Genomic DNA, 14,531 nt, shown 5'->3' with positions numbered 1-14,531 from the left:
CGGTTCAGGGCTGCTCCATCCATGTCGGGTTTCCTAGCCAGAGCCTGTTTTTCATGTGGTGGTGGGGAGTGTATTCCATTGTATGTGAAAGTTGCCCCTGTGTCTAAACCGGTATATTGATTTTAAAATAGATTTATTTCACCAACAACAGGCGTATACCACCTGCCAAATTATTCTCAGATTGCAGCTCTGAATACTGACCTACCTAACAGATAGTAATTCCAGCAGATGAGATCCCCTCCAAGTCTTGTTTGGGCCTGGAACCAAAGTCCTGTATAGGATACAGGAAGCTATTTGTCTGACATTTTCCACTACATCCCAGAGATGGGTAGGTGTTTTCCAGTTATTAAGAGTGAATATGATGATCTGGCTCAAACAGCATGCCTGTTCTTTCTCCCAATGTGTTTAGCTTCATGAATCCGTACTGTAATTTCACATACAGTTCTCTGTTCATTTAGACTTCTTCTACAGCTGCAATATTTTACTTTTTCTAGAGCCTCTTTAAAATCCCTGTTTGTGTGGGCATCTTGTTTCTGGTGTGCCTGTTTAAAGGAAGGCCTTGTCTGAGTGGGTGCAGGTCGCCAATATGAAACAATCAACTTCTTGGGAGGGGGGGAGGAAAAAATTGTTTCACGCTTTTTGCAGCAACATGCATGTTACATTTATTCCCATATATGCCATTAGGGACGCGGGTGGCGCTGTGGGTTAAAGCCTCAGCACCTAGGACTTGCCAATCGAAAGGTCGGCGGTTCGAATCCCCGCGGCAGGGTGCGCTCCCGTTGTTCGGTCCCAGCGCCTGCCAACCTAGCAGTTCGAAAGCACTCTCGGGTGCAAGTAGATAAATAGGGACCGCTTACTAGTGGGAAGGTAAACGGCGTTTCCGTGTGCAGCTCTGGCTCGCCAGAGCAGCGATGTCACGCTGGCCACGTGACCCGGAAGTGTCTCCGGACAGCGCTGGCCCCCGGCCTCTTGAGTGAGATGGGCGCACAACCCTAGAGTCTGTCAAGACTGGCCCGTACGGGCAGGGGTACCTTTACCTTTACCTATGCCATAAAGGTATAAAGAAAACAGTCATATTTTCAAGTGCATAAGTCACATCCCAAAGAACTACAGCCACTCACGGCTTCCTGGCAAATATTAATCACAGCTCGCCTTGTCTTGAAACATGCATCTTCCTTTCTCACTTGATGTTCACTAGGAGACATGTAGTGTGCATAAAGCACCGAGGAACCAAAATATGGCACTGCCCCAGTGTATTGATAATTTACTAGGATGTTTCTTCAAATAAAGTGAAAAGAATTTTTTCCCCTGTGCGTTTTTCACATAATGTGATTCAGAGTGGATTAGAGCATGCATAGAGCATCCATTGGCTGGCCAATGGAGAAAACATCACCATTTCTGCATTGCTGTGCTGTGTAGGGGGCAGCAATCTTGGCTGCATCTGGATTGCAGGGGAGACTGCAGTGTGGGGTCAGTGATCTTGGCTTTAGGTTCCCATTTAACTACCCATCCTGTTATTGGCAGCTCTCTTGATTTTACCCAAGGACTTCTGAGAACTGCTGTCGGTACTACTTCAATTCTGCCTCTCTCTGTCCCTTATTTTCCCCAAGTAATATGAACAGCACACAAAAATGGTTTTGTTTTTATTTTTCACATGGAATTTAATTGTGAGTATGGGGGGGGGGGGAAATAACACTGATGGCACTTGATGGCAATAGTTCAAGAAACATGAAGCATAGTCCTGGCATGATTGTTTTCAGTTCTGAATTACAAACGTTTTTGGATAGTGCAGGGGAAAGGGTCTTACTGATTTTCCCAATTTTTTGGTGCATATTTTTATAGAGAGTGGGGTTTTTGGGCATACAAATTGTTATTTTCCAAATATAAAATGTAAATGAAGATTTTTTTTAGGATTCTGCAAAAGCCACCAGATTACATATTAGAAAGCAGTGTTCATGATTCATAACATGAACACAGCTGTGCAGAATTCTATATACACTCACATATAGGGCTCAGGGGATGTTTTCATAAAATTGGCGAGTGCTATTAGTCTTTATTAGATATATTTAAAAAAAACAGATTAGGAACTAGATATGTGGTTTGCACTGGCATTTACAAGTTGGCAACTATAGAACACATGGACATTTTGTCCTTTCCTTGTTGCATTTGTGTGGCTTTTGTGCTTGTGATTTAAAATGTTTGCAAAGTCTGCCAGGTACTGAAACAAAAAACACAGACATAGCTACAATTTTTTTTCATTGATCCTAATGGGCTGCTAATATGAGTGCCTGGTTTCCCACTCTTCTGTTCAAGTCAGTTGATAACAAGTCAACAAAACACAGTCTTATATTCAATTTAAAAACAGCTGGGTGTGATATAACACCAGCTGTAAATCCCCCTAGCAGAGCTTGTCCTAAAATGGACCTTCTACCTTCAGAATGAAGCTGAATTGTCTACTGAGGAAATAAATTGGTGCTCTTCTCTTTTTAAAAACTGTAGGCCTACTACCAGCAGCTGAAAAACAGTTTATTGAAATATACTTATATCACATAGCAAGACTACACGTAGATAACATGTCTTTACGTGTGACTTTATCTGACTCATATTTTATTATTGAGACTTTGACAGAGTTTGGATGTCACGATGAACAATGGTTTATCATGATGAGAACACGTCTAGCCTTCCCTGTGCTCCCTCCTACCAGGGGAATACAGAAGTTTTCTTTTCCATTTTTATTTAACCACAGTTTGCTGTGCCATTCAAACTTCACAAGCTGTGGGCAATCTTAAATATGGTTTGTTTGAAACCACCCATCTTCAAACCATGCTATATAATGCTGTCTTGTTTCAGCGTACATAAGTTTAACCACAGTTTATAGTTCAGATGTAACACTAAACTTTGCTACATTAGAAACGAAAGGTTCTAATCTTCACCTTGTGGCTGTGCTGGAAGATGCTGGGAAGAGTGTTCTAGCCTGGTGAGGAGCCTCAGCTAATTTACATTACAGTCAAAGTTTATTGTGACATCCAAATTCAGAAACCACACGAAACAGTTTGCTGTTATTCTTACCTATTGAAAGTACAGAGGTTGTTGCCGTTTGTACTAACCAATATAGTGGGCATGGATATGATTTGCATCGATTAATCGATGGCTATCCTTCCAAGGGGCTCAGGGTGGCATATGTTACCCATCGCTCCCTCCACATTTATCCTCACAACACTGTGAAGCAGCTTAAGCTGAATGATTGTGAATGGCCCAACACTGCCCAGTTAGCTTCCTGGCAGAGTGATGCTTTGAATACCCCTCTCCCTGGACCAAGTCTGGTGTTCTTTCCAAAGCAAGACACTGGCTCTGTTAGAAGGCGTCTCTAATACCTCAAAGCTAACAAAGCACGCAAGATAACCCCCAAACCTCCCAGTAACTAAGCTCAAGTACACATAATTGACACAACAGCACATTCTTCCTCTTCTACTATGCCTCTCTCCCCGTCCTTCCTCTATCTCAAATGTGTCAGATGGTAGACTGTATACCCTTTGGGGCATAGACCCGTCCTCTTGTACTTCATGCAGTGCCATTGCACATTTGTGGAGCTATATAAATAAAATAACAGCAGCAGCATGAATGTTCTGTATTTTGACATTCTGACCTTCTGTGAGTTTTGTGTATGCAATGGGAGGATTAAAATGTGCATGAGGGTATACTGTAAAACTATGTAATAGCTCAAACCTACAACAGTCTGTGTATTATATTTAGGTAGATCACACCAGAATCTGTTGCAGCCCAAGAATCACATGTTGCAGCAACCAATTTTTCTTCTCCACTATTTCAGTGATGGGCTTCCAGTTGCTAGAATTTAATTGCTGATGGAAATTAATGTACATTGCGGCAAATGATTCTTGTACTGCTATGCAAACTACAAATTAAATTGATTTCCAACTTGGAAATTAACCCTTGCACTTGAAAGGTAATAGGTGTGGCATCTTTTTACCTATTTCCAGTGATGGAAAAATTAGGGTAACAGGCATAGAGAAATTTTCAGTTCCATTGAGAAGTTTTCTGATGCCCTAGACCGGACATGTCCAACGCTGGATCGTGTAAAGGATTCTGATCGAGCATGACCAAGGCCTCAGGGTGCTTCTGCCTGCCGGCATCTCCCATGGCCACTGGGCACCCTCAGCGCATGCTCGGCCACAGCCAGAATGACTCCACAGGCACTTTCCCCACCTTTCCAGCTCCAGCCTAGCTGCGTTTACTCGAAAGTAAGCCACTGTCCCCCCCCTTCCCCACAGAGCTCTTCCTCTGGTAAAGAGGGAATTGGACATTTTAGGGCGTGTTGGCTTCCCGCATGCCAAGGGCCCTGGGAGGGGGCTGGTAGGTGGGTTAATAATTTGTAATAATAATAATAATAATAATAATAATAATAATAATAATAATATACCCTGCTCATCTGGCTGGGTATCCCCAGCCAAATATAATATTAGAAGTGACTCCAGATGTGGTTCATCTCTACTCCCATCAGCCCCAGCCAGCATGGCCAATGGTCAAGGATGACAGGAACAACAACACCTGGAGGAACCACAGGTTCCCCATCCCTGCCCTATACAGTCCCTCACATGCTTTTAGGTCAGCTGGAGAGGCTGTGCTCATGGCCCCACCTTCACAAGATCCTTAGGAGGCAGTGACAAGAAGCAGGGCATTTACCATAGAGGTGAAATGTGATTGGCCCCCCACAGTGAGTAGTTGTAAGAAATAAGTAAATACATTTTTTTAAAAAAAATCAACAAGCATTTGGTTGAAGAGCTTTTAATTTTCTATTTTGCTGATCAGCTACTCTGTTGGTTGCTCTGTAGCTTATGGAATTTTATTGGCGATTTTATAGCGGTTTTGTTTTGTTTGTGTGTATCATACATGTTGGTTTTTGTATGCTGCTTTGGGGTTCTTTATATTGGAGGAAATGTGTGATATAAGTCTAAATAATAATGAAAACCCTTATAATTCAGCCAGTAAAAATATCAAATTGCTCATTCTGTTGTTTGCCAAAAGCAATTATGAAGTAAGATTTTACACTGATTTGTAACATATTCATATGTGTTGGATATGATGGGGGTGGAATTGGGGGTTCCAACCCCTACTTGTAGTTAATGCCTGATAGAGACACATGCATGTCTATTATTATTTTTACATCTTTTTGCTTTTGAGCTTGCAGCTTGCAAGAGAGTCAGCTGAACACACACACAGAGACAAAACAATTTGGGAGAAGAAATGAATGTGGACAAAAAAGTGCACCCTTCAAGATAACTGACATTTCTTCTTTTAAAAAGTCATTTAAGGTTATGGAAATTGTCAGGAAAAAATAATTTCCTTTGCTGAAGACGTTTTCATGCAGAAGTTGAGTAAAGATATTTCAGAACATGGTTCATCAGTTAATGCAACAGATACATTTCCCTGAGCACCACATGGCCTGGATCAAAGCATCTCATGACTTGGAGCAGTGTGGCCAAATCATTATGTATTGATTGGAATCCTGCTAGAGTTTTAACTCTTCGATGTTTGAAAAGGTGCTTCCCACCCCAACCACCTTTTTATAAGCTCTGTCTTGGTGGCCTAGGTAGCAGTGCTGCTGTTAATGGCACCCTTCTATCCCAGGGAAATGACAGAATTCCCTTTTTGCTACGTTTCTTGTTAAAATGAATTTTATAGTTGGGAAAATTCACTTTTTGCTAAGAAATATGAACAGACCTGCAAATAAGGCATCAAAAGGAGGGGAGCATGCAGGTCTGTTCTGATAGGGTTAAAGATGCCATAACACAGATATGCGTGCTTTTCTTTCTTTTTGTCTTACACAGTATTTTGTAGTACCTATAACCCTCAAAGTTACTTAAGGTGCTAGATATAAACTGCAAGGGTATTTAGTCTTCCATCTGCTGTAAATATGCAATTTTCAAACACTTTTTGTATGTAAGACATAAAGCTAACTGTCAGATGTTCCCAGCATTCACTTCCTATGTTTATTTCAGTTCTTAACAAAACTTCTAATTAATTAATCAATCAGACACACATAACCTGCTTGCTACAATCCCGACACATTTGCGACTCTTCTGTTGTAAAGCTCAAAGGAGGGCTTCCTTGAAACAAAACGGAATTGTGCGTTCCTGAATATTTCATTTTTTAATGTGTTTATACTTACATATTTTGCTTTCAACGCTGCAGCAAGTTAAAGTCATTCAAAGCACCAGCTTATAATGCTTTCCTGCTTTTTTTCCTTCCCCATCAGTTTATCCCACGAAGAACACTCTCATAGCCATCCGCTTTATGGGCACGGAGTATGCAAATGGCCAGGCTGTGAAGCAGTATGCGAAGATTTCCAGTCATTTCTAAAGTAAGAACATTTTATTTATTTTTTTGGCACTCCATATATGTCATTAAGCATGAATCTACCTTCGGGTGAGCTGAAAACATCTCCTGCTGTCGGTGGCTTCCTGTCAAAGGTGTCTGTTGTAAATACATGTGATGTGCAAGTCGTGTTGTCCTCAGTAAAGCCTGGACAGAAGGACATTTCAGGGTGACTGACAAAGGACCTTCCTCATCCGGCACAGTCTGAGATCAACAGATTACTGGGTTCATCTCTGCTGCATGTGCAGATCACATCCAGTGTTTGGGTTTTTATGACAGTCCTCTGTCATTCTTGTATATGTTTTCACCAAACCTTAGATCCAACACAGAAGCAACTGAGTCTATCCTCCTTATTTAATTGATTTTGTAACTGCTTTTATTGAATACAGACTGGCAAAACTACATGCATCGTTAATTGTGTCACATAAGTATCTAATAAGCAAAGTCAACACTACTTAAATTAAATTCTAATTATATTAATGGAGCCCCTGTAGTTTGACACAGACTTCTCCTCACTACCAAAAAACAAAAACAAAACAGTGATAAATGCGGTATAAAAGTTACCTTACTGACAATTTGGTACGGTACCTGCAGGCATTCCATTTTTGTAAATGGTAGTCTGTTTTTGTATTTACCACTGTCATTTTGGAAACTACCACTGACAAAGGTGCTCTTTCTAACTTCCACATTTCACATGTTTGCTAGTCGATCTGTCTTGTGTGTTGCCCGTTTATACAACTGTCCGCTTTTCTGCGCATCCTCCAGCCTCCAGCTGGCTCCAGAGCTTCAATTCTGGTTGTGGATATTTTTGGATACGGTATTTTTGGTCTGGATTGGAGAGAGAGCAGCAGAGAGGGCATTTATAGAGTGTTTAGAGCATGCTCCCCACTTAACGCGGTTGGCACTTATGCGCCTGGGGGTCTGGTACCTAACCCCCTCCCTAAGTGGGGGGACGCCTGTAGTCAGTTCTATGCCATATTGTCTGTGACCCTCATAGCCTTTCATAACTTAACTCTGTTAACATTGCTTATGCGATAATTTCATGGGCACAAAGCATTTTTCAAAAGGGGCAAATCTTTTATAATGCCCTCAATTCTCCTAGATAAGGAAAGAAATTGGGAGTCTTGTTTTTGTTTTATACATTCTGAGAAATGAATATAATAAAGGCTGGAAAAGAAAAAAGAAAAGAAAAAAACCAAGGGTGGTTTTTTACACACACACACCCCTACCTGTAATCATTTTGTAGTGTTTGTTCCTAAGGTATGGAACACTACAAGGTCTTTGATTTTAAAGATAAATTCTGTTCAAATAACAATCCTAGTTGTCTTCCACTCACAGCTAACAGGAGGATGCTTATCAGTATCAGCAGATACATATGCTATTGTACACATTCATTTCCCTGTTTCTTTTCAAAATAAGTTGCAGTTTTACACAAGGGTTTTCTGTGTTTTCTCTTCCCTCCACCCCTTGAGGCAGTCAGCCACTGGTTGTCATGCAATTGTACCATCAGTTAGAACTAACTGCTACCAGCAGGTGATTCTGCTAAATCTAATGAAACCAACACACCCTGCATTGCCTCGAATACAGAAAAACAAAAACAAGTCCACTTTTTACTGCTGTGACAGAATGGTCTCATTCTCTGCAGCAAGAAAACAAAAATGCAGGCAGATTTTGTATGCTCTGCCTCAAATATCTAATGCTGTATAATATGGGAGGCAGTAGAAGGGCCACTGGGCTTCTTTTCTTCTTTTATAGATAAATCTCATTCTTGGGCACACAGGTAGTTCTTTGAAATTAAAGTACATGAGGGCTGATAAGGTTCTTGGCACCCATGTAGTAATTTGATATGCAGTAAGCACTCCCAATAGTCACTGCATAATTCAAACCTAGGGGTAGTAGGTTTGGGATCCGAGCAATCTAGATGCTTTAGAGCAGGGGTCAGCAAACTTTTTCAGCAGGGGCCAGTCCACTGTCCCTTAGACCTTGTGGGGGGCTGGACTATATTTTTTTTGGGGGGGGGGTGAACGAATTCCTATGCCCCACAAATTGAAATACTTTAATGTCACTTGTACAACTTGTTGACAGTGAGATTACACAAATAACCCAGAGATGCATTTTAAATAAAAGCACACATTCTACTCATGTAAAAACACCAGGCAGGCCCCACAAATAACCTAGAGATGCATTTTAAATAAAAGGACACATTCTACTCATGTGAAAACATGCTGATTCCTGGACCTTCTGCGGGCCAGATTTAGAAGGCGATTGGGCTGGATCCAGCCCCTGGGCCTTAATTTGCCTACGCTCTAAAAGAGGGCAATCCAACGTGCAACCTCATGTGTACCTCAATGCCTTTTTTGGTGGCCCTCAGCAACATTTGACAACCCCCTGCCACCAGGTAATAAGTGAGGTGTTGGGTTTGGAGAATGAGGTGTGAGGGCTGTGACAGCATCCTAGAGTCCTCCAGCCTACTTCTCAAACCCCAGTTGCCTCACTTAGCTGGCTTTAGGAAGGCAGCACAAGGGCTGGGGAAGGGGTGTCTAATTTTGGGCTTGCTGCCCTCCTTATACAGCAATCCAGTGAGCAGCCCACAGGTTCCATGTCAAAGTACTCTTGCAATACTGCCCTTCTCTAGAACAATCTTCATCAACCTGATACCCCTTGCGGTGTTTGGGGCTATCACTCTTATCAGCCACAGTGGCTAATAATCAGGGACAGTGGGAGTTGTAGTCCAAAACCTCTAGAAAACACCAGATTAGGGAACGCTGCTCTAGAAAGTGCATGGCTGAATCTGCTGTTGGTTTAGGATATCCCAGTAAAATGGATTCATTTTTTTAGGGACACCCACCCTCCCGGGCGGATGAGGGAAGGATTCCAAACCCAAGATCCATTGCAGTGACTGTGGATTCAGCAGATTTCTTGCTGAACCCAGCAGATTCCCAGCATAGCTCCCTCATCTGGGTTTAGCTGGGGCTCCGATGGTTGAGCTGAGACAGATGGATCTTATGCTGGCATAAACCACAAAAGAGTGGATGTTCTGGAGGCCGTGAGGGATGTGTCTGAGCAGGGGAACTTCCTTTGGTTCGTAACTCAGTTCAGCTTGGTCACGTGACTTGGCAACTCAGCAGAACTTAAGCCAGCAAAATGAATGATATAAGTTAAACTCTGTTTTAAAGTCTTGTTTTCCCTTTGCTAGGCTTAGGTATAGATCTACTCCCAAGTAAAGTATGGAACAGGGGTGATTTGTGCTGGCTTAATTTAAGCTAAATTGCTCCTTAGAACCCTCTGTGGGTCACTGCCATATGGGCATACTATGCAGGAGGTTCTTGAGTACCTTAAAAAAAAATTGTAGTAGTTTAGTTAGATTTTCATTATTTCCAAACTCTACACCGGTATTTTCTCAAAAACACATAGCTTGCCTGTTTTGGGAACGTCGTAGTGTTCACAGTTCCAGCACAATGCTGAACCATGATTTGCTGTTATATCTGAACCCTACAGCAGCTTTCCAGAACTAGTTTTTAAGGACTGCCAAAGGGAGGCTATTAAACCATGGTTTGACATTGGTTTCCAATTCATAGCTTGCACCAAGGCTATTATGACACTGTTATGTTTAAATTCACATACCATGTACAAACCACATGTCTGAATTAAAGGGGGGGGGCAGTTGAAAGTGAAACAGAGGGTAGCATAATGTAACGCCTTTCTGGTTGTTGTTGGGTTGCTGTCTTTGTTTTCCAGTTGTATGCCTCTCCTGCAAAGCACACATGGGCAGGCTTTCGTGGTAAAATTTTGCTCCAGGGTACTCCAGTATGGTAGGGTGGCGCTGTGGGTTAAACCACAGAGCCTAGGATTTGCCGATCAAAGGGTCGGCGTTTAGAATTCCCGCGACGGGGTGAGCTCCTGTTGCTCGGTCCCTGCTCCTGCCAACCTAGCAGTTCGAAAGCACGCCAAAGTGCAAGTAGATAAATAGGTGGGAAGGTAAACGGCGTTTCCATGTGCTGCTCTGGTTCGCCAGAAGCGGCTTAGTCATGCTGGCCACATGACCCGGAAGCTGTCTGCGGACAAACGCCAGCTCCCTCGGCCAGTAAAGCGAGATGAGCGCCGCAACCCCAGACTGGACCTAATGGTCAGGGGTCCCCTTACCTCACTCCATTATGGAGCCTAGAGAACACCCATAGGAGAATGTGATCTAGCAGTGTGTCCTTGCTGAGAGCTCTTCCCAGGAGAATGCAGAGAAGAAGCATGAGAACAGTATGCACATTTATTATAGGGAAAGGGGGACAAAATGTTTTTGTTTCCCTCTTGGGGAAGGAAGATGTAATTAGATGGGCAACTAACTTTGGGAAACCTTTGTTTCTACCCTGACTATATGCCCATTTAACTTTACGGGAAAACTCTTTTCATGATATTGGCAAACACCGTTTCAACATACTTTCTGTAGGGACTACCAAAAATGGTACTTCAAAACCCCAGTGGGGTTTTATCCAATATTATTTACATCTCTTTCTCTCTCTTCCTCTAAATCAAATTATTATTTTGCAAGAGTAAATAACTTTTGACACAGTAGCCTGCATAGTATTCATGTGCATGTGTGTGTGCTTGTGATTTTGGAGTGCTTGTGGGAGCAGTAGTAACGCATTAGAATATATATTTAAAACGGAGATTTTTGTCATTTGTAAATGGAGGCTTGCTGGTAATCTGCATCATGTGAATTTTAGTTTTAATAAAACTGAGGAGGGCTTGTGTGAAAGAAACTCTCTCGGCACACTCTGCAATGTTTTCACAAGTGTTTTTATCATGGCAACATCTTGTTTACTTTAGTTGCTTGCCTAAAACTACTTGGAACATGTTAAGAAAACATTTCAGGAAAGCTTCTAAAAGAGGCTTTTGTTTAGCAGCCACTGTGAGGCTGCTCAGCTCACAAAGGTGTTAACTTTCAACCCCTTAAGCACTTCCACATGAAATTCCAGCAACTATGCTTGTGGTTTTCGGGAAGAAAAAGTGCACATTAAAGAGATCAGGTATATGCTAATACACGTTGAAGGAAGGCCGGAAATCATAAATTGTTTCAAATGCATTAATTGCTATTATTTGCGTGTCAGAAAGTTTTAGAGCTGAAGTTACCTCCAGAGTTAAGAAAACAGAGACTTCTGGTAAAATTGGTGCAATGTTAGAAGAGGAGTGTGGAGGGGGAGGAAAGCCTACATATATCGAAGCCTGTATACATACCAAGGATATGTATGGTCTTAAAATTCAAACACATGGCCCTGGCAGTTCACCTCTTCAAACATACATAAAATAGGTGGCTGGCTAAAGGTTTTCCATGCTGTTAATCTCCTGTAAGTGACCTAACAGGATGACCAAAATGTATGAAATCTGTTCTGTGTGAAATATACCTTGCCTATTAACAGATCTAAAAACACACACACACACAAAAACAGTTCATTTTATTCCTCAGATTGTCAAACGTGCAGAGTGGAGTTCAGATTTGAATGCCACAGGTTTTTACAGCATGCTTATTAACCTCACTGACATTGTACGGAAGTTCAAGACCTTTCCAATAGTTGCATCACTTAAAAAGGTCAGAGTGGCCTAAATACCACACTGCCCTCTAGTGATGTATATAATATTAGAAGTAAAAGTTTTAGCGAAGTGGCCCAAAGATATTATCACAACTATCATTACTTTGTATCGTTTTAATACGGAGATAAGAGTTATTGTGTAATCCTCTTTTACTTCGTTTGGTCAGCTTTCCAAGTGGACAGATAGCTATGAAATGGGCATCTCTCTCCTTACATTGAGGATATTTGTTGTGTGCTGTGTACTGTGCTGGAACAAAACCCCTTGTCTTTCATAACCACATATGGGAGTTTTAGGTGCTTAGTTTATGTTTCCCACTTTTAATTTCCGGTATCTAATCAGAAAGCATTACTTAAGAGACAGGGATCATCTTTGTTTCATACTTTTTATTGACACCATCTCCCACATTATTGCTATGTCTAAATGGTAAAATTTATTATTAGCAATAGTGTCACAAAAGTCTGAGACAGCGATTTTCCTTTCAATAAAAGTAGTTAAAAACCTTTTAGAAAATCCATAATTTTGATTGCTGGTACTTCATAAATGTATAACTGGTACTTTTTAGCTGTCTCTTTAGGGAAAAATGAGTTTTATCACCTGCAGTACCTGGGTTAATGAAATTGTATGTTGGAATTTAGCCAGAATGAAAGATGAGATCATTCTGTGGTACTGGTATTAGCAACAGGTCTCATATAAAGCTTTGACGCTTAAGGCAAGTATAATTACAACTGTGTGCATATGTGATTATTTGTCATTTTCAAAGTTCCTGTACTTTTGAAAGAAAATGAAAACATTACCGTAAAGGTCCCATGGTCTGAAAAGCTTTAGCAAAGCAGAAAAGAAATATACACATGTTCATCTTTAACTAGAAAATAAATTTGCTTGCTTTAAATTTGAGCCTCAGTTTCCTGCTCAGCCCTTTACAAAAATACAACTCACAGTTCAAATTTTAAAGAAGTGTTGCCTTTCCCCTTCCCATGTCTAATTGTTTGTGTGGATATTAGCCATCCAGGAAATCCCATACTAAACAAATACGAATCCAAGAGGATCTTGTGTTCTTCCACAGGCAGCTCAGGATATTGTAGACAGTTACAATGATTTTATTTTTTCCCTTTTTGCAACCTGGTATTTATTGTATTTATTTTATGTATGCTGCCTTCTTTCAAAGACAGAGAGTCAGCTGTCAAAACGGACTATTTCGGTCCAAAGGGAAGCACTTGATATACTCCTTTTTAACCTTGGCTTTCTTCACTTTTTAGAGAATTCTATATATGTATCTTTATATGGTGATAAAGGAGAGCTGTGTTGTGCCGTGACACAGAAGCTTAAATTCAGGCCTGTTACTGAAGACTCTTTTGAGATGTGTAAGCAGTGCAGGAATCCTGAAAGGCTGTCAGGCGAGGGTGTTGGTTTGAAATGTGCCTGGAATCTCTAACCAAGCTCACTTTCAAATACGGCAATATTTCCCTCCCTAATGCACAATTAGCAATACCCCCTCTTAATGATTTTCTTCTGGGTGCGAAATTAAAATAAACACAGCGTCCCATTGAAATATAAGCTAAATAAGGCTAATGCATGAATCCAGGACTTCTCTATAAAGCTGTTTGGTGGCTGCAGTGTGTGTTTTAATTTTAGAGATGACATTTGTCTACCTGCGACTCCGTTATGTATCCTGTGGAATGCAGTGCTGTTTAGACACACGGCTACATCAGCACATGATTTCAAGACTTGGAATAGGTGATTTTGCCAGGTTTCTGATGTCTCAATTTTACAATAGATGTGAGAGTGCACAAGTGGTTAAGCTGTCCATTTTTAATAATAAATAATAATAATAACGGCCGTGTCACAAAAGTGTTTTTTTATGTTAGCCTGTTGTTTTTGTGTGCTAGCATGCTTTTTATATTTGCATTATCAGTGACATATGCCAACTTTCATAGCCATTCCTGATGTCTCCACACTTCCCTCGCCTTTTTATTTCAACAGCATTTCACTGGGGCTGCATTAGAGGCCATTTGAATATTTCATTTCCTATTAATTATGCACTGTGACTCTCAGTGTCATTATAAAAAAGAGCCTAATGTAACAAAGGATGAAAAGAACCATCAAGCAGTGTGACCAAAAGAAAATATTCCAAAGCTTGTCACGTATGACCGGCTTAACATCTCTAATTTGAAATCCATTGCATTCATCTTAAATTAAAGCTTAAGGATTCTACCTTTACCTTGTTTCCTTTGCTGCATGTTTTAGGTGGCTGAATTTTTAGTTTAAAATATTAATGGATTCTGAGGGTAGAAAGTCTTTTTTGTCATCAAAATATGCACAGCATTAAGTATTTAGTTATATCTGTAATTTTTGCATTTCACCTTTACACCCAGTTTAAAGACGTAGCTGTTAATGAGAACTGTGCACTTCAGTTAATAGGTTAATAGCTATTAACTATTCAGCTAATAATTCTTAACTATTAATCACCACAACACACACTCTCTCTTTCATTTTATTGGTGTTATGGAAGGGAAATGCAGTTGTAGGTGTTAATGTATCAAAAAGAAAGGAGCGGA

General features: G+C 40.9%; 1 protein-coding gene across 50 annotated transcripts in view; it reads left to right on the top strand.

The window, feature by feature from the left end:
• Positions 1 to 14,531, top strand: part of FOXP1 (forkhead box P1) — a 521,641-nt gene that overhangs the window by 451,182 nt on the left and 55,928 nt on the right. For all 50 annotated transcript variants that reach the window (XR_014507549.1, XR_014507550.1, XR_014507551.1 and 47 more), the window contains one exon: positions 6,275 to 6,379. Coding sequence is in view for 47 of the 50 variants with exons in the window: in XM_083425259.1 (XP_083281385.1) it covers positions 6,275 to 6,379 (105 nt within the window). In the remaining 3 variants the exon portion in view is untranslated. The remainder of the gene's footprint in view (positions 1 to 6,274; positions 6,380 to 14,531) is intronic.

This window comes from Podarcis tiliguerta (assembly GCF_965153285.1).
Source record: "Podarcis tiliguerta genome assembly, chromosome: 2".
NCBI lineage: Eukaryota > Metazoa > Chordata > Lepidosauria > Squamata > Lacertidae > Podarcis > Podarcis tiliguerta.
This window is presented reverse-complemented; position numbering and strand designations above follow the sequence as displayed.